We start from the raw sequence: 25,259 nt of genomic DNA, 5'->3' as shown, positions 1-25,259 counted from the left end.
TGGGAAATGCCCAGTGGAGAAAAGGTCCGAAATTCGCAGATATCAGTGGATGGATAATCCTACTGTACCAATTGAAATGGGGAATGTTTTTAACCAAGGCACAAGACCACAAGTTTTGTCGAAGGCTGGCACGGGTAACTAAACTCCTCAATAAAACATAAACATCCGAATGCATACTTTCTGATAAATAAGCTGAAAAAAGAAGTAGTAAATGTTAAATTTGAAAATAAATGAAGAAAAAGATACTTAGATTTTTACAAAAGCTTAAAAGACATCATAATAATTTAAGAGGAGTTTAAAATCCTTGGCTTTCTCATAAAAAATTGAGTGAGAAATTCCATAAGTTTCATCATTCGCTGCTGTAATATTGTACAAAAAAAGGTAAAAGTAAGAAGATAAAAATCACTAAAACATCCCTATGTACTATATGCGTAGCCAGTCTGAATTAAATGTGAAGGGACGTTGTTATTAAATACCGGTCGGCAGAACATCGGCCTCTGTTGCAACTTCCTTTGACGGTCGGAAATACCACAGCTAAAACATATGTGGTCGGAAAACCCAACTCGTCGTTAATTCCCTGAGTGGATTCGGTCCAGGACCGGAGTGCCTCGCAGAATGCAAGAAGCAGTTTGGTAATGCTTGCGAAGTAGTCATTATTACAAGTTGTCAAGATGGTAAACATATACTATGTTGGTGCGTAAGTTCATAGAGTTTTAGCTTTGCATGTTAGTATTCCGGTTGGTATGGTTTTACTTTTCGATTGTCGTTTTTTTATTTGGAGTTCACTGTTGCTATCTAAGACAACATATTGTCATTTTGTCAGTTGGAGATAGTGGGCGGAGCTGTGGACGCTAGAAAATGGAGTACCGTACCAAATGGAGAAATTGGAATATTTTCGACATATTCCTCTGAGTTCAATAGAGGGGTGACAACAGTGGAGGCAGCTAGAAACATTTGCGCCGTGTATGAGGATAATGCCATTGGACAGCGCCCAGCAAGAAAATGCTTTTCTTGTTTTAAGGAGGATCGCTTAGACATTAGTGACTCTTCACATTCAGGAAGACTTCAGGGTTTGATGAATATCGTTTTACCGCATTAATCTACAATGAGCCACATCAGTGTATTCAAGAACTGGCAAATGTAATGACCTGTGATCATCCCACCGTCATGTGACATTTGCAAGCAAGGGGAAGGTTCAAAAATCGCGTGGATTGGTACCACATGCTCCAAGCCGAAATCACAAAAATCACTGGGTGGCCATATGTGCATCTCTGCTTGCTTGTCATCAATTGGCTGTTGAAGAACACCAACCATTCCTATCCTGTATCGTTACTGGTGATGAGAAATGGTGTCTTTATGCCAGTGGATGGTGTCTTTATGTCAGTGGTGGATACATATGGTGGACACGCCCCTGTGGGACTGACCTCATTGCAACCCCCCCCCCCCCCCCTGCCAGTCAACCCGCACACTACTCGTTCGTTTCTTTCTTCAGTCGACTCGACTGAATCGAGTAGTTGTACTTTTCCTATGTAGCACCCCGCGTCCGTGTCATCGTATTTTATTCGTTTCTGTTTGGCACATAGATAGCTGTACACATACACTGCTGGCCATTAAAATTTCTACACCAGGAAGAAATGCAGATGATAAACGGGTATTCATTGGACTGATATATTATACTACAACTGACATGTGATTACATTTTCACGCAATTTGGGTGCATAGATCCTGAGAAATCAGTACCCAGAACAACCACCTCTGGCCATAACAACGAACTTGATATGCCTGGGCATTGATTCAAACAGACCTTGGATGGCGTGTACATTTACAGCAGCCCATGCAGCTTCAACACGATACCACAGCTCATCAAGAGTAGTGACAGGCGTATTGTGATGAGCCAGTTGCTCGGCCACCATTGACCAGACGTTTTCAATTGGTGATAGATCTGGAGAATGTGCTGGCCAGGGCAGCAGTCGAACATTTTCTGTATCCAGAAAGGCCCGTACAGGACCTGCAACATGCGGTGGTGCATTATCCTGCTGAAATGTAAGGTTTCGCAGGGATCGAATGAAGGGTAGAGCCACGGGTCGTAACACATCTGAAATGTAACATCCACAGTTCAAAGTGCCGTCAATGCAAACAAGAGGTGACCGAGACGTATAACCAGTGACACCCCATACCATTACACCGGGTGATACGCCAGTATGGCGATGACAAATACACGCTTCCAATGTGTGTTCACCGCGATGTCGCCAAACACGGATGCGACCATTATGATGCTGTAAACAGAACCTGGATTCATCCGAAAAAATTACTTTTTGCCATTCGTGCACCCAGGTTCGTCGATGAGTACACCATCGCAGGCACACCAGTCTGTGATGCAGCATCAAAGGTAACCGCAGCCGTGGTCTCCGAGTGGATAGTCAATGCTGCTGCAAACGTAGTCGAACTGTTCGTGCAGATGGTTGTTGTCTTGCAAACGTCCCCATATGTTGACTCAGGGATCGAGACATGGCTGCACAATCCGTTACAGCCATGCGAATAAGATGCCTGCTAGTGATATGAGGCCGTTGGGATCCAGCACGGCGTTCCGTATTACCCTCCTGAACCCACCGATTCCATATTCTGCTAACAGTCACTGTATCTCGACCAACGCAAGTAGCAATGTCGCGATACGATAAACCGCAATAGCGAAAGGCTACAATCCGACCCTTATGAAAGTCGGAAACGTGATGGTACGCATTTCTCCTCCTTACACAAGGCATCACAAAAACGTTTCACCAGGCAACGCCGATCAACTGCTGTTTGTGTATGAGTAATCTGTTGGAAACTTTCCCCATTTCTGCACGTAGGAGGTGTCACCACCGGCGCCAACCTTGTGTGAATGCTCTGAAAAGCTAATCATTTGCATATCACAGCATCTTCTTCCTGTCGGTTAAACTTCGCGTCTGTAGCACGGCATCTTCATGGTGTAGCAATTTTAATGGCCAGTAGTGTACCTACGAGAAAAGTCCCTGCCATTCTAGTGATCTCGATACGTTATTCTGTCTGGCATTTGTTCGAGAAAAGTCGTGAATATTCTACTGTTTTGTGATTAAAAAGAGACTAATGGGAGAAATTCTTCTATACAAGCAAACGAGCATAAACACTCTTAATAATCGTGATTCTGTTATGTAAGTGTTGTCTGTTTGTCCAAGATCTGACTATCCTACTTTGCACATGCTGTACAAAATATTTGCTTCTCTACCTGCATCTATTGCTACAGTAGAAAGAAGTTTTTCAACATTGTGGCATACCAAGACATGGCTGAGGTCGACAATGAAGGAGGATCGACTTAATGGCTTAACTCTGTTGAACATTCACCCTTACATTGATTGTCCTATTGATGATGTAATTGCCCAAGTTGCCAGGAAGTATAGGGGCATAGAATTCATTATTTAAGGAAGAGAACCACAACTGCAACATTTTTATATCATAAGATATCATTGTCTTGTATATGTGTATAATCAGTTTAAATAAAACTTTCTTAAACATCGCATGTGACTTGATTATTTTTTATTACGGTAAAAGTAAAGGTAGCTCAAGATATCTTTAGCGCACCTTCCTTGACGTTTTTCTGTATCTGCCACTGCTTTATGCTAATGTAAGGAAAACAAAGGAATTGTTGAGTCCAAACAAAGCAGCAACTCCCCTTTCAAACACTTGCGTGCACTCACAAAAGATAATGTTATGCAAGTGGTGCAACAGCGACAGTGTGTTGTACTACGAATTGCTTCCATTGATGCATGAGGGAGTTCGGCTGGCCACGGGTGCTTATTGGACCAGTCCCATACCCAGCCTCTGTGCTGAGGCGGGGGAACTGCCACTTACTATTCACGCCAGCTGCTCATGGTGAGCCAAGCATGCAAGTTCCTCGCAGCTCCAACTTCACCCGCACACCATACGGTTGTTCGTCCACATCTGGAGCACCTTTCTTCCAACCGTCCACAAGCCACAATGCCACTTGGGATTCATGTGCATCATGTGCTTCAGTCACTCAGTGTGGCGTCAGTGCGACCCCAAGTCCAGGGTTTTAACCGTCTGCCACCATCATTACTGGACTGGCCCAGAGTGATTTTTAGATTTGGTGTGGTACAGGAGAGATAGCACTCCTGCTTCCGTTTTTAATATGGTCTTTTCTGCCGTTTTATCTGAGCACCACAACCATGTAGCTGTTTATACGGATGGGTCTAAGCAGGGTGACTCCGTTGGTTGCTCTGTCGTCTTCCCCGATCGTGCCCTCAAGGTCAGACTGCCTCCCGAATTTACCATCTTTGACACAGAATTATATGCAATCTTGCAGGCACTGGAGCAGATGATACATTCTCCCAGTGTTAGATTTCTCTTATGTTCAGGTTGTTTGAGCACCCTTTACTCTTGTCAGCATTTGTACCCAGCAGATAAAGTAACCCAGACTATCCAGGATGCCCTCCTCCAACTACAGCGACTCGGGAAGGAGGTGTCTTTCTGCTGGGTACCAGGGCACATGGGAATTCTGAGGAATGAAAGGGCTGATCGAGCAGCCAAGGAAGCGTGTCGTGAACGTCAGGTCTTTCAGTGTTCTATCACTATTCATGCCCTCACCTCACTGTTGCGGTATAAGTCCTGTGTCGCTGGGAACATAAGTGGCTAGAAGTGACTGACAACAAGCTCTGTGTCGTTAAGCCCACAACTCGGCTGTGGCATTCTTTCTTCCAATCCATCGACGGGACAAGGATTTCCTTACTAGTCTTCGCATCGGCCACAGCCCTATGAAACATGGATTATTACTCTGGCGAAAGGACCCTCCGATGTGTGGTGCTTGTGGCGTGCAGATCACGGTCCACCACATCTTATTGGACTGCATTTTATTTGCCGACCAGCGGATTTGCCAGCGGATCTGCAGTCTATTTTATGCAATGATCAAACTAATGTGGTTCGTGTTTTAAAGTTTCGTGGATTGTCCCACTTTTTAACAAGATTTTGGGGAGATGATTTTAATGTGTCAACAGGGTGGCTGGCTCACCCAAGTTTTTTGTAAGTGGTCAGCCACTCACATTTCCCTGTGATGTTCTTTTAGCTCTTCTGTGTTTTGTTTTCCCTTTGTTTTAATTTCTTGACTAACTATCTTGCCTCCTCATTGGTTTTAGTGCATGTGAGAGTGCCTGTGCGACAGAGTAATTGTGTGGTCATTTCGTGTGCATGCGTGTATGACAGTTTTCGTTCTTATACACATTCGTTTATTTTAATCATTGTTAGGGCCCTGATAACCTTGCTATTGGGCACCCACAAGATCCCCAAACCACACACACCTGAGATGTAACCATCACTGCTGACATTTATTATCAACTGAGACGTCATGCAGACGCAGTTCAAGAACGACGACCAGGAAGACTGCATGAATTGATGCTACTCCACGACAATGCCCGCCCGCATTCTTCTAGACTGACATAGGACCCTATACAGGAATTGGGTTGGGAAGTCTTTGCACACCCAACTTATTCATCTGACCTTGAGCCCTAAGATTCTCTGATTTTCTGCTTTCTATCAAACAACCTCCAAGGAACTTCCTTTCCGGATGAATATGCGCTCTGAACAATGTTTGACGAGTTCAGTCTCAAACCACTTGATGTCAACAGTCGTGGAATCGAAAAGTTACCCCAGTGCTGGCAGTCTGTTATCAATAGTGAAGGAGAATATATTATTGACGAGTGAAGTCTCAGTTATGTGTATCTGTTGTGTTTATTAAACTTACGGAAAAATGCTACCGACTTGTGCACCAATCCAATATTCTTCATAAGTTTTGCATGACCTGTATGTCTCCCGCAGAAGAGCTTCTATGAAGTTTGGAAGGAAGGAGACGAGATACTGGCAGAAGTAAAGCCGTGAGCACGGGTCGTGAGTCGTGCTTGAGTAGCTCAGATGGTAGAGCACTTGCTCGTGAAAGGCAAAGGTCCCGAGTTTGAGTCTCGGTCCGGCTTACAATTTTAATCTGCCAGGAAGTCTCATTAATATTGATTCTCAGAGTACTCGCACAAGTTATCTGTCACATGGATGGATCACTGTGGCCTCATTTCATCAACTTCCTGTCTGTGACACATGAACAGCTGGCCACATGAGTAAATTTCTGTGACAGACCAAAACCACAGGCCATCTCTGTGGGTATCTCTAATGGATCAGGGCTGCCAATCTGAAGCCTCTCATTTCCCACTAATGTGCAGGCCCTGCCCATCGGACCTAGTCCCACAGATCTGTCCACAGGCCAGGTCTGTCTGTGTGTGGTGTAATGCAGCAGATTTTCGTGGTTTTTCCATGGACCCAGGACTGCGCTGCTCCTCGGCAGGCCAGAGACCAGGGGCAATGGATTTAAGGAATTAAGAGTGTCTCACCACAAGTGCATTGTACAGTGCAGCATTTTATAGACATTTTATTTATTTTAGTACATTTAATCACTTCAAAAGTAATTTGTAAAGTATATTATAAAGTATGGATGATAAGATGAAGATTATTGTGGCAGTCACTGGCAGTTTGTATGCTCCATACTCATATATCTTAAAAGAATAATCACACAATACCTGTAAAATAATAAACATAACAGAGTCGGTAATAATCAACAATAACAAACATAGCAGAACCAACATTTTATTGGTGTTTACCTATTGGTGGTTAGCCTACACAACTCTTCTCTGCCTGCCTTACACTTCTTTCAAGAGGCCTACTTTTTTCTGAGGCTATTTCTGAAAACAGTGAAGGTATTCTAAATCTGTCTTGCAACTCCAAGGAAGTGCGTATTTCTGTCACCAAATATGTTTCATTTTATTGAAATAAAATAACAACTGTGGTCTTAATGAAACACATGTACCATTTGGCTCAATTTCTCCATAAAAAAAAGTGTCAACATCCTGGGAATCCACCTGGCACAAAACTTTTTAACGCCAATACTTTTAGTACTCTGCAAACACTTCCTTCCCTTATCCCAACCTATAGTGACAATTCGTTCACTGTGATCTGTCTGTCAACAGTCACCAATTCATTAACTCTCTGCACATTGTCTGGAGTGTGTGCAGTACGAGGCCTTCCGCTGCAAGGACAATCCTCAATATTGCCGTGCCTGCTTTCATCACATAACCTGCTTGCCCACCAACTAACTGTAATGCGATCGAAAGCAGCATCTCCATACACCTTTCTCAACCTCTTGTGGATGTTTCCCACTGTCTCGTTTTCACAGCACAGGAATTCTATGACAGCATGTTGCTTCTGACGAAAATCAAGTGTAGCAACCATCTTGAAGACATGCTGTGGCAGCGCCACTCACGGGAACAGGTTGAACTGAGTTTGAAAACAAGTGGGAAGGATGTATCTGCACACTGTAAAACTTTCACACATGCAGAATGAAAAGCGTATTTTTACAAAAATAGTGTGCATTACTTTTGGAGTGACCCTCGTACATACATCTCCAGTCTCCAATTGTCCTGAATAGTGTTCATTCTGTGCATAGTTACTTCTAATGAAGCTGCATTAAATATTGAAATTACATTTGTTTGATGTTGCCTTAAAAAATTATATTTTCATGAAACGTGATTGAGTAACTTTAGAGAACCAAGATTTATTCACAGTTCATATGATTGTTGATTGATTGTGCTACCTGTCATACAGTGCATTTTGTATGGGTGTCATCACTGGTTGATACAATTGTTCTTATTAAATAACATACACAACAGTGACAATGTTATGAAAAGGATAGATTGCTACTCACCATATAACGGAGATGCTGAGTCACAGACAGGCACAACAATAAGGCTGCTAAACAGGCAAGCTTTCGACAAAAGGCCTTCTTCTGAATCAGACACGTACGCACACACACACACACACACACACACACACACACACACACACATTCATACAAATGCAATTCACACACACATTACTACTGTCTCTGGCTGCTGAGGCCAGGCTGCGAGCTACAATGTGTGATGGGAGAAGCAATCTGGATAGTGGAGGTAAGGAGGAGACTGGGATAGGTAGGGGGAGGGATATCAGGTTAGGGTGGGGACAGAAAAGTGCTGCTTGTGGAAGCATACAGGGATGAGGTGGGGGAGCATAGGGCATCTAGATGCAGTTGGAAAGCTAGACAGAGGGCAGGATGTGAGTTGGGTGGGGAGGGGGGGAAGTGGAAAAGGAGTGAAGTAAAAAGACTGTGGGTACATCCATGGAATAGGAGGGCGTGTAGGGCTGGAGTGGGAACACGAAAGGGGATAGATGGGTGAAGGACAGTAACTCATGAAGGTTGAGGTCAGGAGGGTTACAGGTATGTAGGATACATTGCAGGGAGAGTTCACACTTGTGCAATTCAGAAAAGCTGGTGTTGGTAGGAACGATCAAGATGGCGCTGGCTGTGAATCAGTCATTGAAATGAAGAATACTGTGTTGGGAAGTGTGTTCAGCATCTGGTTGATTCAGCTGTTTCTTGGCCACAGTTTGTCAGTGGTCATTCATGCAGACAGACAGCTTGTTGGTTGCTATGCCCATGTAGGACACAGCACAGTCATTGCAGCTTAGCTTGTAGATCGCATGACTGGTTTCACAGGTAGCTCTGCCTTTGAAGGGATAGATAGTCCTTGTAACAGGACTGGAGTAGGTGCAGTGGTGGGAGGATACATGGGTCAGATCTTGCTTCTGCAAGGGATTAGGAGTGAGGGTTGAGTAGGGATGGATGAGGATATTGTGTAGTTTCAGTGACACCCTTGATGTATTTTGAGAGAAAATGCTTGTCACTACAGATGCAGTGGCCACAGGTAGCTACGCTGTATGGATGGGACTTCTTGGTATGGAATAGGTGGCAGCTGTTGAAGTGGAGGTATTGCTTCTTTCCCCTCTCTTACTCCAGTTCACACACACTAGCCTCACTACTCTAGTCACATCTGCTGTTCTTCTTCTACATACATGTCTGCCCACTGACCTCCATCCCACATTATGGGCTATTTATTTATTTTTACCTTTGATCTCATTGTGTTTTCACGTCGATTTCAGTTCGTTTTCGCCTTTTTCTATCGACCTACTCACTCAAGTTCCATCCTGTTTCTTCATACTTAATCCGTTCAGACATGTTTTCACGTCGATTTCAGTTCGTTTTCGCCTTTTTCTATCGACCTACTCACTCAAGTTCTATCTTGTTTCTTCATACTTAATCCGTTCAGACATTTTTGTGATTTTCTCCACCTATCATGACGTATTTTTGCGGACGTTTTCTCTTGTATTTATACATTATTTACGCATTTTTACGCGTTTTTATCTTCCTTCCTTCTGCACAAATACAGAAAATTTTCCTTATTCCTCGTCAGAATCCACTCCCACATACTATTCCTGCATTGCTGTCTGGCTCATGGAATTCCCCCAAATGGCCTGACCATCAAATTACCCATTTCTGGCTGCCACCCTTCCTTCTACAGTGTGTAAACTTTTAGATGGCAGACCTCTCCCTAGTCCTGAATCGGTAGAAGTCGGTAAACGTCGAGAGGCTTCGGTAGGCACGCAGTTTCGACTGCTGCCAACATTACATAGCTGACTGTGTTGTACAAGGTAGCCATTGTCGTCTGATTCGTTATTGTTTTGCGCTGTACTGTTCTGCGTGTTTTTATTGTGCAGTTGTGCTAAACATTATCAAAATGAGTGAAGAGGCAGTTGCTGGTCCATCTCGGGAGTCGCCAACAACCCCTACCGGTACGCCTACGGTTAGAAGGAAACCAATATTACGTAGCGATGCTCGCAAAATTATATTGTGTGTGATTGAATGCTGCGAAAGGGAAAGGGAGCAGAAAAAATTGCTTCACCCCATTTACAAATCTTCAGTGAGAGCTGCTACATACACAGGACAAAGCATACGTAGCATTGGAAGATTTTGTGCGTTCGGAGAACAACTCACCAAAGTTTCATTGCAATTGGATGAATGGTTTGTGAGCACATACTAGACGAACATACATACATTCATTTTTCTATATATAGATTTTAATGTACATGACGATTTCAGTTTCGTTTATGAACAACATTTAAAGTGAGTTTTACTTCCAACCCCTTTGTCTGCTTTCGTATAAGCATGACGTGCAATTTGTAGTGCCAGCACTGCAACTGGTAGGCGTGCCTTGCCCCCCCCCCCCCCCCCCTCAACGGCTCCTCTCCCCTCGACAGCCAATGCTTGCTTCCTCCTCTCCCCGCACTCCCCTCACAACTCTGCCGTCTTACAGTTAACACACTGTGCATTGACCTTCTTCTGTTCAGACTGCATCAATCCTTAACCCTCACCAACATAGTCCTGCAAAACCATATAAATCAGGCCCAAACGTCCTCATAGTACCTTCTTTCCATCCATAAAATTGCTGTACAATCCGAAATTCCTGTATCCCATCTCACACACGGAAACTTTTACCCTCCAGAACTAGAGCAGCAGGCACAACACCACCTCAAAAAAGCCCTCCAGTCTGTTCACTTCCTACTCCTGCCTTGGATTACCACCTTTATAACAGCATCCAAACCTCCCACACATCCCCCTATTGCTGACAAACTCTGCCTCACAGACCTACTACATTTATCCCGCCCTCAAAACCTCCCTCCCTCCACCATAAAAAATCCAGAACCTAAACAGACCCAAAACTCAATCATGAACCTTTCCTGCAAAAGACTTAGTTCCACAGAAGTATCAGTTCTTTGCAAAGGCCATACCTTTTGCCCCACTCCAAAATTCTGTCATGCTGAACTTGTGAAAGACCTTCTCTCTTTCTCCCAGTCACTACAGTGCAAACACTTTTTCACCACCAACCAGACACAATCCAAAACCAATATTGAACCCCTTCTAACTCAGCTCACTCGTCCATTCAACCATGATACACTTCCACTGCCCCAAGTCACTCCCTCTTGACTTCCCAGAATTTCTTAACGTCAAAGCTTGCTTCACCATCATTCACCAACACCTCAGCATGCAAGCTAACCTTACATCCACAGAAAGAACTGGTATCCACCACCTAAAAACTGATCCCAATCTCATAATTCTGCCTACTGACAAAGGCTCCAACACCATCTTTTTGAACTGAAAGGACTTTCTGGTCGAAGAACTCCACCAGCTGTCAGATTCATCCACCTATGAACCCTGCCACAGTGACCTCATTTCAGAAATCCAGCAGGATCTCCAGTCTCTACTAAAATCCTAAAGTCCATCCCAGAACATCTCCCTGGAGTTTCTCTCTTTCCCCATCCCTACCACTCCCCGAACTCCTGCCTTCTACATGCTTCCTAAAGTCCATAAACACAACCACCGAACATGTTCCATTGTGGCTGAACACTGTGTCCCCCCCTCCTCCCAATAGAATCATTTACCCATAACCTACCTGCCTACATAAAAGATACCATTCATTTTCTCAACCGACTCTCCGTTCCTTTATCACATTGTGCCCTGCTCATCATTACTGATGCCCCCTCGCTTTACACAAACATCCCTAATGCCCATGGCCTTTCCTCTATTTGAACACTCCTTTTCCCAATGCCTGATGGATTCCCAACCAACAGCCTCCTTCCTGGTAACTATGACCAACTATATCCTCACCCACAATTACTTCTTGTTTGAAGGCATCACCTACAAATAAATCCAGGATACAGCAACAGCACCTGTATTGCAGCACCCTAAGGCAACCCATTCATGGACCATCTAGAGGAATCCTTCATAACCACCCAGAATCCCAAATCCCTCACTTAGTTCAGATTCAGTGATGATATCTTCATAATATGGATCACGGGTGAGGACATATATTAGCATTTTTCCAGAACCTCAACACCTATTCCCCCTTTCATTTCATCTGGTCCTCCTCAACCCAACAAGTCAACTTCCTCGATAGTGACCTCCGCCTCGAGAATGGCTACATCAGTACCTCCACATCAGACCTACCAACCATGAACAATGCCTCCACTTTGATAGCTGCCACTCATTCCATATAAAGAAGTCTGTTCCATACAGCCTAGCCACCTGTGGCCATTGCATCTGTTGTGATGAGTATTCCCTCTCAAAATACATCAGTGGTCTCATTGAGACCATCCCAGACCATAATTACTCTCCCTACCTTGTTCAGAAACAGATATCCCATGCCTTATCTCACCAGCCACCCACCAAGTCCCAAAGTCCCAATGTCGAGTCACAGAGGAGCATTCCCCTGTGACTCACTACCACCCAGGACTGGAGCAAATGAATCACATTCTCTGCCAGGATTTTGATAACCTCTCACCAAGCTGTGAAATGAGGAATGTCCTAAGCACTATCCTTCCCGCTACTCCTGCAGTGTTATTCCATAGCCTACCGAACCTACACAATATCCTCATCCATCTCTACTAAACCAGTGCTCCCAGGCCCTTGACTCATGGCTCATATCTCTTTAATAGACCCAGATGGAAGACCTGTCCCAATATCCTCCCACGTCCACCACCTACTCCAGTCCTATTACAAGCATAATCTATTCCATCAAAGGCGGGGCTACCTGTGAAACCATTCATCTGATCTAAAAGCTAAACTGTAACCACTGTGTTGTGTACTACATGGACATGACAATCAACAAGCTGTCTGCATGAATGGCAACCAACAAACTGAGGCCAAGAAACATATAGACCACCCAGTTGCTGAACACACTGCCCAACACACAATTCATTTCAATGACTGCTTCACAGCCTGTGCCATCTTGATTATTTCTACCAACAACAGCTTTTCTGAACTACACCAGTGTGAGCTCTCCCTGCCATATATCCTACATTCCCATAACCCTCCTAGCCTCAACTTTCATTAGTCACCATCCTTCACTCACCTATCCCTTTCTCTGTTCCCACCTTGTGGTGCACAGTTTTTGCTGCAGTGGACAGTTTTTAATGGTCACTTCTCTGGCATTTTCTCATTCATGAGGCTGCAAATGCATCCAAATGCATCAGGGCATGACAACAGTGCAGTGGGCTGTGTGCATTTCAAATCTCAGGATTCATTGAAAATGCCAAAGAAGTGACCATTAACATCTGGCCACTGTGGTGGACGCTATGTGCCACAAAATTAATTTCCCAGGGTCAGCTGTTGTACAGATTTAGTCATGATGTCACACATTGTTTTGGGTGTTAGACTTGTTTTTCCTGTTTAGATGCAAACCGTGACATGCTCTGGTTCCATTCTCATGTATTGAGCTGTTTGTGTTCGTACAGATGAATATTTTTTCTAATGTACATTATATTCTGCAGTATACATTCACAAGGGACAGTCAAAATTTCTAGCATCTAAAATCACTCAGCACAACATGCTTACTGCTGCTATATGTCATTATTCACTCAGCCTTTTTCCATACCTGAGACACAATCTGGATGTTCCCAACACTTATTTCCCAAAACACTATCCCATAACTGAGGACTAAATGTATTTATCCAAAATAGGTCACTTGGAGGCATGAAATGTTGCAAACTGGAGCAAGAATTCAAAGCCCATAACAAGGTGTAGATACCCTACTTGCCAAAACCTTCAGTTTTCTGCCCATTTCAGCTGGCAGCCTATATTCGTCCAAGAATTTGGCCTGATTTACACTTTCTAGTACAGCATTGTTGACTTTTAATGTAGCACCATTGTGTATTTTATTTAATCGGATGCTCATACAGTCTGTCTTCTTTATATTTAGTGTCACTTTATTGTCCAGTGATCATCTGTGCAAATCATTGAGAGCATCATTGGTTTTTTGTCAGCTGTGCTTGTGTTTCATGTGTGATCAGCATGGTACTGTCACCTGCAGATTCAACACTCTGTGAGAAATCATTAATATAAGTTAGAGAGAGGATTTGGGTCCAATTCATTTGCCTGGGTACTTCTATATTAATATATTTTGAGTCTGGTAAGCGTTTTACTAGTAATCATCTTGAAGTACGTGAAATTTCAACTCATTTCTCTCTGTTTTCTAGATAACACTCAAATCACTAATTTCTCACACCTCTTATTCCCAGTATTTCTAGTTTATGTTATAGGATTCTGTAGTCAACAGTGCCAAAAGCTTTTGACAGACCCAAGAAGGTGCCAGATATGTGTTCAGTGTTGTCCAGTTTTTCAAGAACAACTTTTCTTAACTGTGCTGTAGCAGACTCTGTACCTTCTTGTGGCCTGAAACTGAATTGTTCATTGCAAAGAAAGTTATGTTTAGCCACGTAGTTCGTTAATCTATTTTCATTATTGAAGCTTTTTTAACTTTTATTTTGTTAGCTGTATAACATTGTTATGGTGCCTTCAACATACATCAAATTCAACATTATGTGGTTGATGTACTGTTTGAATTTTGTCATGTCTACAATTTTATATCAGTGTAAGTAAGCAGTCCCAAGTTGCTAGCAGTATAGGCTTTTTTTCACACTTTGTTTATCTCACTCATTCTAAATAGTTAATAGACTGTGGTATATCTTAAAGATTGTGTACACACATAATAGCACTGAATAAGATGTATTCTTTACAGAAAGATGGCCTATGATGATGTTCTGCAACACCTTGGAGATTTTGGACCATATCAAGCACGTATTTACCTCTTACTCTGCCTCCCAGCTATATCATGTGCACTTCACAAACTAGCTGGCGTGTTTCTGCAAGCAAAACCTAATCACAGGTAATGAGATAAATAATGTCCTTCATATTATGCAGATGCTACATTATACTATTTGGCATCATTGTGATTTCCTGTATAATTGTAAGGTAATTTCTATCTCACATCATTCTAAGTACGAATACATTGCCAATATGTTATGATTAGTGTGGAGTGAGTTATCCATAGTCAAAACTTCAGTGAGTGCCATACGTAATTTATAAATCGTGATCAATATTTCAATCATGAATCTAAACCACTGAACGAAAGTTTTGCACTGTTGATTCCATTGCTGAGGGCAACTAAACAACAAGTGGATCAGAGAGAAGAAGTTCATTCACTGGTTATAACAGTTAAAATTGTTGAAATTCAATTGGGTGAAGTTCTAGTTTTTTTAAATGTACTTTTTTATTATCATTTAGTGAACAACATTTCACACTGCAGACATTCTCAACATTTTCACAGTGGCTTCTGCTTGCACACATTTTTCACAGAACATGGTATCTCAGTCACATGAATTTAATTACTATTTTAAGCATTGCTTCTTGGCTCCTGCTGCGTTAGATATCATGGGCTTACTGCAAAATTTGCTAACTATGTTTTAGAAAGTACCGAGAAAATTGAATTTTTAGTTTCCTTTATAAGCTACAAATAATTGTGTCATCACAGGGATTATTCCACTGCAGTAATTAGCTAATTGATTTATTGATTCATCCTTTAAATCTTTCCAGATTGTGGGATACAGAACACACACACACACACACACACACACACACACACACACGCACACACACACACAGCAATTATTTCAGCACATACATGAATTTTAGCTTTATCCACAAAGGTTCTTGCAATAATGATGTTTTGTAGAAAAGCTTAATGCATGACTGGCTAGTTAACTGATTATTTTTTAATAATTAACAGAAAATAGAAATATTGCTGCACTTATATGGTTTGGACAAACATCATTCAAGTTACTTAACAACTCGCGCACAGCTATATCGAAAACAAGTCACTACGTAAATGGAATCAGTGTATCCAGTCATTTTATTAGATCACTAAATGATTATAAAACAATGAAGAAGTTATTTTTTTCCTGCACTTTATACATCTGCGTCACTATTGTCACTTTCTTCTATACCAGGTTCAGGAACTGTGTCGGTGGCTGCAGTTGAAGTAGGAAGAGACTTATACTAAGTACAAAATTCCTCAGGAATGACTCCATTTTTGCATCAATGTCACTTCTTTTTCTTTCCACTTATTGGCAGAATCTTAGGATGAAGATCTTGTAAGTCAATATTTCCATATTTAAATGATGTCCTTTACCAGATGTATGTATTTCCTTATAATCTCATGAGTGATTGTATCTGTACTGTCACTCTTGCCTTGAATTTAACTTTTAACCAGTTAACTTTATTTCTGAGACTGTCACTACTTCTGTTTTTAATGATAGATGCAGAATTTTTAAACAAATCCTTTAATTCTCCATTTTTCAATTCGTGTACTGCATAAGGTGAACCTTTCTTATTTCAAAAACTTTTTGATCTTGCTGGTCTGAATATGTGTAGTCAATCCTGCAGGGTATAAACAAGTACATACTTCATTGCACATTCAGTTGCACTATGCAAGTGTCCACTTCCAGGAATGTATGACCATATTCAAGAAACTTATGTTAAATAATGTGTAAATTTGTTGTATGAACCAAGTACAGAAACAACGCAGCTATGTTTTGATTCCTGTTCTAATCCCAAAGGTGTCAGAGAAGAATGAAATGTGTTTTAATTGAATCAGCTGTGGGTTCTTGATGAAACATTGTAAATTAATTAAACAAACACTGTTTTAGCCTTTTTTCACAATTTATTATTAATGTTGTTGCACAACCTAGGTTTCAGATTATAAGCCCATTTTCAAGTACATTACTTATTCCCAAAGATGATAATACATTGATAAACATGATGATGAGGCAATGATAATCTGAACTTCTTTGGTATCGATCCATAGCTTAATGTACAATTACATCACTGACCCTTTTTTTTAACAAATTACATCCGTTATTACACATTCACCAATTATACTACAATGACCAGCCTAGAGTTATGCATCAGCTAAGATATTTTTAACTACGGTGGACTGGTGCCCAAAGCTTTGGTCTATCCTGGGGTTGTGATCTCATCTAAAAGAGGCGAATAATTGAATTGAGTTTGCTCATTTAATATTAGGTGTGGGGTTATACACATCTATTTTTTAATTTCTATGATTTCTAATTGGTCGAGTTTGGCCCCCGTTTCCTCTTTGTGTAAGACTTGTACATCTATTGAGTATTTGTGGTTAGTGTTCAGGCAATGTTCTGCAAAGGCTAAATCAGGCTTCCTCAATCTCCAGCTTCTGTGGTGTTCCTTAAGCCTGGTACTGATTGACCTCACCATCTGTCCAATGTAACAAGGCTGACACTCTCGGCATGTGATTTTATAAACCCCACTTTTCGTGATAGCGGGTTGTTTTTCTTTTGCATGGTTTACCAAAGCTCTGCAAACCAGAAGTGCCAATCTGTCCAGTGGTATCTGCAATACATGCTCCAGTACTCAAGACTGCCAAAAGACTCGTCATCTTCAAGAAGAAGCTGAGCTTCAAAGGGGAATATAGCATTAAGGACAGTTTAGATTTAGTTAACAAGTTAACAGACGTTAAGGTTCCAACAAATGCAACATTAGTCTCTTTTGATGTGCATAGCTTGTTCATAAGTATTCCAGTGCAAGACTGTATAAATATTGTGCCACAATCATTGTATTCACACAAAATAACTCTAGAAGATCAGCTGAGCATTGCTAGTAGAGGGGAATGTTATTGCAATCAAAATTATTACTGCTTAGAAGGGAGCTATTACCAGCAAACAGATGGTCAGGCAATAGGCTCACATTTATCCCCCGTACTAGAGGACAAATGTAAGGATGTAGAGGCTTATCTCACGAGGGGTAAGATAGATACAGCCTACAGGAAAATTAAAGAGACCGTTGGAGAAAAGAGAGCCACTTGTATGAATATCAAGAGCTCAGATGGAAACCCAGTTCTAAGCAAAGAGGAGAAAGCAGAAAGGTGGAAGGAGTATATAGAGGGTCTATACAAGGGCGATGTACTTGAGGACAATATTATGGAAACGGAAGAGGATGTAGATGAAGATGAAATGGGAGATACGATACTGCGTGAAGAGTTTGACAGAGCACTGAAAGGCCTGAGTTGAAACAAGGCCCCGGGAGTAGACAACATTCCATTAGAACTACTGACGGCCTTGGGAGAGCCAGTCCTGACAAAACTCTAACATCTGGTGAGCAAGATGTACGAGACAGGCGAAATACCCTCAGACTTCAAGACGAATATAATAATTCCAATCCCAAAGAAAGCAGGTGTTGACAGATGTGAAAATTACCGAACTATCAGTTTAATAAGTCACAGCTGCAAAATACTAACACGAATTATTTACAGACGAATGGAAAAACTGGTAGAAGCCGACCTCGGGGAAGATCAGTTTGGATTCCGTAGAAAAGTTGGAACACGTGAGGCAATACTGACCTTACGACTTATCTTAGAAGAAAGACTTAGGAAAGGCAAACCTACGTTTCTAGCATTTGTAGACTTAGAGAAAGCTTTTGACAATGTTGACTGGAATACTCTCTTTAAAATTTTAAAGGTGGCAGGGGTAAAATACAGGGAGCGAAAGGCTATTTACAATTTGTACAGAAACCAGATGGCAGTTATAAGAGTCAAGGGGCATGAAAGGGAAGCAGTGGTTGGGAAGGGAGTGAGACAGGGTTGTAACCTCTCCCCGATGTTATTCAATCTGTATATTGAGCAAGCAGTAAAGGAAACAAAAGAAAAATTTGGAGTAGGTATTAACATCCAGGGAGAAGAAATAAAAACTTTGAGGTTCACCGATGACATTGTAATTCTGTCAGAGACAGCAAAGGACTTGGAAGAGCAGTTGAATGGAATGGACAGTGTCTTGAAAGGAGGATATAAGATGAACATCAACAAAAGCAAAACGAGGATAATGGAATGTAGTCGAATTAAGTCGGGTGATCCTGAGGGAATTAGATTAGGAAATGAGACACTTAAAGCATTAAAGGAGTTTTGCTATTTGGGGAGCAAAATAACTGATGATGGTCGAAGTAGAGAGGATATAAAATGTAGACTGGTAATGGCAAGGAAAGCGTTTCTGAAGAAGAGAAATTTGTTGACATCAAGTATAGATTTAAGTGTCAGGAAGTCGTTTCTGAAAGTATTTGTATAGAGTGTAGCCATGTATGGAAGTGAAACATGGTCGATAAATAGTTTGGACAAGAAGAGAATAGAAGCTTTCGAAATGTGGTGCTACAGAAGAATGTTGAAGATTAGGTGGGTAGATCACGTAACTAATGAGGATCTATTGAATAGGATTGGGGAGAAGAGAAGTTTGTGGCACAACTTGACTAGAAGAAGGGATCGGTTGCTTGGACATGTCCTGAGGCATCAAGGGATCACAAATTTAGCATTGGAGGGCAGCGTGGAGGGTAAAAATCGTAGGGGGAGACCAAGAGATGAATACACTAAGCAGATTCAGAAGGATGTAGGTTGCAGTAGGTACTGGGAGATGAAGGAGCTTGCACAGGATAGATTAGCATGGAGAGCTGCATCAAACCAGTCTCAGGACTGAAGACCACAACAACAACAACTATCAGAAATATCCATGGACAAGTGGGAGACTGATTTTATGAAGAGAGAACCACTGACAAAATATGTTGTATACTGATACAAATATGTAGATGATATTCTTTGTATGTGGAAAGGTTCCAATAGACAACTCCATAAGTTTTTAGAAAATATGAACTGGCAAGTTTTAATTGTAATTTCTGTAAATTAAACATCGAACTATGTGTAGTTTCAGGGCCTATTGTTGTGATGATATAAAAGGGCCCAAGTTTTGGTCATGAGTCAGTCCACAGCACAGTTTCAGATGAGAAACCTGTGGTGGTTAGAACAACAACAATGCTTCAACTTTACTGTGAAATAAGTGTTACACTATTAGGCCGTGTGCTAAAACAATGACAGTGTCTGCTCCATACATACCTTTCTATGCTTCATGAACAGTGCACTTTGTAGTTAGGTTTTTACTGCTCATAGATATTCAATAGTAAACTATTTTAGCCGTATGTGGAGGTTTGCCTGCAACTATTAATGAGGCTTATGGAAAGTTTAAACAATAGCGCACTGCCCATACATATATAACTGTGTATTATTTGGGGGTTGTGAACAATAAAAGTAAAAGACTGTGAAACACAACTGTGCATCTGTCAGCTATATCATTTACAGTAGACACTAGTTGCACTTCCACCCCCTATTTTTTCAGCCAGTACGTCAACACTGAAGACAATCAGCGGAGAAATAAAAGAAGGCAAAAACGTCACAATCCCAACACCATTGATAAAATTTTAGGTAAAAAGATGAAAAAACAAGCCAGGTTTCTACTGCCCCAATGACAAACACAGACAAACAGGAAAAGAAATGGTGAAGATTACCTTTTATAGGGAAAACATCTAATAACGTAAGTAATATCTTAAAGGCAAAGGGTTTCAAAATGATTCAAATGGCTCTAAGCACTATGGGACTTAACATCTGAGGTCATCAGTCCCCTAGACTTAGTGCTCCTTAAACCTAACTAATCTAAGGACATCACACACATCCATGCCTGAGGGAGGATTTGAACCTGCGATCGTAGCAGCAGCACGGTTCCGGACTGGAGCGCCTAGAATCGCTCGGCCACAGCAGTCAGTGCAAAGGGTTTCTATGTGTTTTTCTATGTACCTCAGACAATAGGTGTTTTCTTATTCAATACAAAAGGAAAAAAACCAGCTCTCACAAAAAGTGGGGTTTATAAAATCACATGCTGGGAGTGTCAGCCTTGCTACATTGGACAGATGGGGAGGTCAATCAGTACCAGGCTTAAGGAACACCACAGAAGCTGGAGACTGAGGAAGCCTGATTTAGCCTTTGCAGAACATTGCCTGAATACTAACCACAAATACTCAATGGATGTACAAATCCTACACAAAGAGAAAAAGGGGGCCAAACTCGACCAATTAGAAATTTTAGAAATTAAAAAATGGAAGGGTATATCCCCACATCTATTATTAAATGAGCAAACCCCATTTAATTATTCACCTCTTTTAGATGAGATTACAACTCCAGGATAGAAGGAAAACTTTTGGCCCCAATCCACCATAGTTAAAAATATCTTAGCTGATGCATAACTTTAGTCTGGTCATTGTAGTGTAATTGGCGAATGTGTAACAATGGATGTAATTTGTTAAAAAAAATGGTCATTGATGTAAGTGTACATCAGTACCTAAGAAATTGGATCAGTACCTAAGAAGTTGAGATTATATTGCCTCATCATCATGTTTATCAATGTATTATCATCTTTGGGAATCAGTACTTGAAAATGGGCTTATAACCTGAAACCTAGGTTGTACAGTAACATTAATAATAAATTGTGGAACAAATAAATGTGTTTTATATCTGGTCAAATCTCTTTATTGTATTTCATGACGCAGGTACAGATTTCTGAGCTACCCCTTGTTCCATTTAGCCCAGTCCAAACAGAGCAGAATGCAACATTTTGCTCAGAAAGTTCACAGATCGTGAAACTGTATGCACATATTTTGAGACTGTAGTACATTTGACTGACTCCTCTTCAAGGTCTTTGTAAGACAGATTGTGAATCAAGTGTGGAACATATAAATGTCTTGTTTGCTTTACATTTTTCTGTATCAGCAACTTTTGCTTGATTGCATTAATTTTTCCTTGCAATATGCTCATTTCCAAGCTTTATTTTCTTTATTGTTCTTTGCTTACTCATAACTCACATGTTTTTGACATTGATCCTTTTTAGGTTTGTGTGGGGTGAGATTGTTGTTCTGACAAAATATTGTTCTATAATCTATTTCATTTACTGGTTTGAAATCCTTACATTCTTCCTCATACAGGCTATACATTTTAGATATACTTAGTATGGGGTCTAAGTACAGCCATTTTGTGGATTTGCTAGAGTAGTGAGACTCCATTGTAGGAAACTCTTCTATGTGTTCTTTAACTTTCTGTACATCATTTGGTTTAATTTTTCTATGTGGAATTCTTTTGTCTATGAAAAGTTTGCCCTCTGCCTTTCCTTTATATGCAGTATCAGTAACATCAGCTGAAACATGTAAGGTTTTAATAAAGAAGTTCTTAGAGATTCTGACTTTTTTATTGTCTTTATTTAATTAGTGAATCTTAGAATTCTTACTGTTGTGTTGGCAGAAGAGCCAACACCGTGTTACTAGTAGAGGCTGAAATGCACGCATTTTAGCTCACGCAGGCTGGCATGAAGAGGGAAGAACTATACTGACGTGAGGTCTGGAACGTGACAAGGAATTAGAATTCAGAAAGTGGATGTAATTAGTTTGATACTTAACTTTAATCCATTAATGATTAATGTCGCTCTTGACGGTACATGATTCACAATATTATTTGTTCAGAATACATTCATAGTAACTGAATATGGCGCCTTGCTAGGTCGTAGCAAATGACGTAGCTGAAGGCTATACTAAACTGTCGTCTCTGCAAATGAGAGCATGTGTAGACAGTGAACCATCGCTAGCAAAGTCGGCTGTGCAACTGGGGTGAGTGCTAGGGATTCTCTCTAGACTAGACCAGCCGTATGGCGGCACTTGGTCTGCAATTCACTGATAGTGGCGACACGCGGGTCCGATGTATACTAACGGACTGCGGCCGATTTAAAGGCTACCACCAAGCAAGTGAAGTGTCTGGCGGTGACACCACACTTACATTGTTTCATTGGCTGATCTGTACTTCATCTTTTTGCTGGAGCTAGACTCACAGTGTTAACAAAAATAAAATCTTTCTTCCTTGTATAACTGCAGTCCCAGAAGCTTCCACAAAAGGAGTACCTCATTTCATATGAAAAAGATTCAGTTTTATACTTTTTAATCATGTTCTTCTTCCATGTCTTGGGATCACTTTTATTCCATTTTGTTTATTTACCACTGTTATTCTCTTTTAGGACACTGATTTCTTTAATCATAAGATTTGTACTGCCTACATCACTGGAATATGGTTCATAGTCAGGATCCTTGACAGGACAATCAGAATCAAAATCATTGTCTTCAGCACCAAGCCTGACCACTTCACTAAAATGACTTCCACCCAGCTCATCTGATACAGTTTCTGCTTTGGTTTATCTTGTGCTGTTGACCATGTGGGGACTTCATCATATACTCCGCTTGCATCATTTGTTCTGGTTCCAGTTGATGCACTTGAAGTTTCAGACTCATTTCCTTAAAATAAAAATATGAAATAAAATTACTTCATACATTTTAAAATGTCAGTGCACTGGAAGAATTAAGTTCATGTTTAGAGTATCGTTTTATCGCTTACCTGCACTTTCATCTTCAGTGGGTATCATTTTATTGGCCAATGGCACAAGCAGGGGACTTCTTGAAATTTTTTTTTTTTTTTTAGCAATCAACAATGATACTTACGTCACATTGTTGAGGTAATGTGACATTATTAGAGGCCAACAATGGATCATGAGCGCTGTTGCCATCTGTTGGCAATAATAGTGAACGCAGATTTACAAAAGTCTGCTAATAAAATTTATCCTTGATATCCTTCAATTAATGAACAATGATATTTATGTCATACTGTTTACATAATATTTGATGGATTGTTGTTGTTCAAATAATTTCACCAACACTATCAACAAAATGCAGGAAAAATCATTTAAGTGTACCTGAATGATTTGTGCTGTACAGAATATTTAACTGTGCACTTAATAGTTTTCTGCCACATTTGTTGAACTTCTTAGCATTTAACTAGTTTCTCCACACAAAACACAATCATTTTCTGATACAGACTGCATACACAAACTTTATACATCTGCGTCACTATTGTCACTTTCTTCTATACCAGGTTCAGGAACTGTGTCGGTGGCTGCAGTTGAAGTAGGTAGAGACTTATACTAAGTACAAAATTCCTCAGGAATGACTCCATTTTTGCATCAATGTCACTTCTTTTTCTTTCCACTTATTGGCAGAATCTTAGGATGAAGATCTTGTAAGTCAATATTTCCATATTTAAGTGATGTCCTTTACCAGATGTATGTATTTCCTTATAATCTCATGAGTGATTGTATCTGTACTGTCACTCTTGCCTTGAATTTAACTTTTAACCAGTTAACTTTATTTCTGAGACTGTCACTACTTCTGTTTTTAATGATAGATGCAGAATTTTTAAACAAATCCTTTAATTCTCCATTTTTCAATTCGTGTACTGCATAAGGTGAACCTTTCTTATTTCAAAAACTTTTTGATCTTGCTGGTCTGAATATGTGTAGTCAATCCTGCAGGGTATAAACAAGTACATACTTCATTGCACATTCAGTTGCACTATGCAAGTGTCCACTTCCAGGAATGTATGACCATATTCAAGAAACTTATGTTAAATAATGTGTAAATTTGTTGTATGAACCAAGTACAGAAACAACGCAGCTATGTTTTGATTCCTGTTCTAATCCCAAAGGTGTCAGAGAAGAATGAAATGTGTTTTAATTGAATCAGCTGTGGGTTCTTGATGAAACATTGTAAATTAATTAAACAAACACTGTTTTAGCCTTTTTTCACAATTTATTATTAATGTTGTTGCACAACCTAGGTTTCAGATTATAAGCCCATTTTCAAGTACATTACTTATTCCCAAAGATGATAATACATTGATAAACATGATGATGAGGCAATGATAATCTGAACTTCTTTGGTATCGATCCATAGCTTAATGTACAATTACATCACTGACCCTTTTTTTTAACAAATTACATCCGTTATTACACATTCACCAATTATACTACAATGACCAGCCTAGAGTTATGCATCAGCTAAGATATTTTTAACTACGGTGGACTGGTGCCCAAAGCTTTGGTCTATCCTGGGGTTGTGATCTCATCTAAAAGAGGCGAATAATTGAATTGAGTTTGCTCATTTAATATTAGGTGTGGGGTTATACACATCTATTTTTTAATTTCTATGATTTCTAATTGGTCGAGTTTGGCCCCCGTTTCCTCTTTGTGTAAGACTTGTACATCTATTGAGTATTTGTGGTTAGTGTTCAGGCAATGTTCTGCAAAGGCTAAATCAGGCTTCCTCAATCTCCAGCTTCTGTGGTGTTCCTTAAGCCTGGTACTGATTGACCTCACCATCTGTCCAATGTAACAAGGCTGACACTCTCGGCATGTGATTTTATAAACCCCACTTTTCGTGATAGCGGGTTGTTTTTCTTTTGCATGGTTTACCAAAGCTCTGCAAACCAGAAGTGCCAATCTGTCCAGTGGTATCTGCAATACATGCTCCAGTACTCAAGACTGCCAAAAGACTCGTCATCTTCAAGAAGAAGCTGAGCTTCAAAGGGGAATATAGCATTAAGGACAGTTTAGATTTAGTTAACAAGTTAACAGACGTTAAGGTTCCAACAAATGCAACATTAGTCTCTTTTGATGTGCATAGCTTGTTCATAAGTATTCCAGTGCAAGACTGTATA

The 25,259-nt window shown here is 40.7% G+C and overlaps 1 protein-coding gene across 1 annotated transcript in view; it reads left to right on the top strand.

The window, feature by feature from the left end:
* LOC124798641 (organic cation transporter protein-like) overlaps positions 1-25,259 on the top strand; it is a 78,606-nt gene that overhangs the window by 18,492 nt on the left and 34,855 nt on the right. Inside the window, exon 2 of the mRNA XM_047262139.1 lies at positions 14,517-14,663. Within this exon, the coding sequence (XP_047118095.1) occupies positions 14,517-14,663 (147 nt within the window). The remainder of the gene's footprint in view (positions 1-14,516; positions 14,664-25,259) is intronic.

The sequence above is a fragment of the Schistocerca piceifrons genome, chromosome 1, assembly GCF_021461385.2.
Source record: "Schistocerca piceifrons isolate TAMUIC-IGC-003096 chromosome 1, iqSchPice1.1, whole genome shotgun sequence".
Classification (NCBI taxonomy): domain Eukaryota; kingdom Metazoa; phylum Arthropoda; class Insecta; order Orthoptera; family Acrididae; genus Schistocerca; species Schistocerca piceifrons.
Note: the sequence above shows the minus strand (reverse complement) of the source record. Positions and strands in the feature narration are given on the sequence as shown.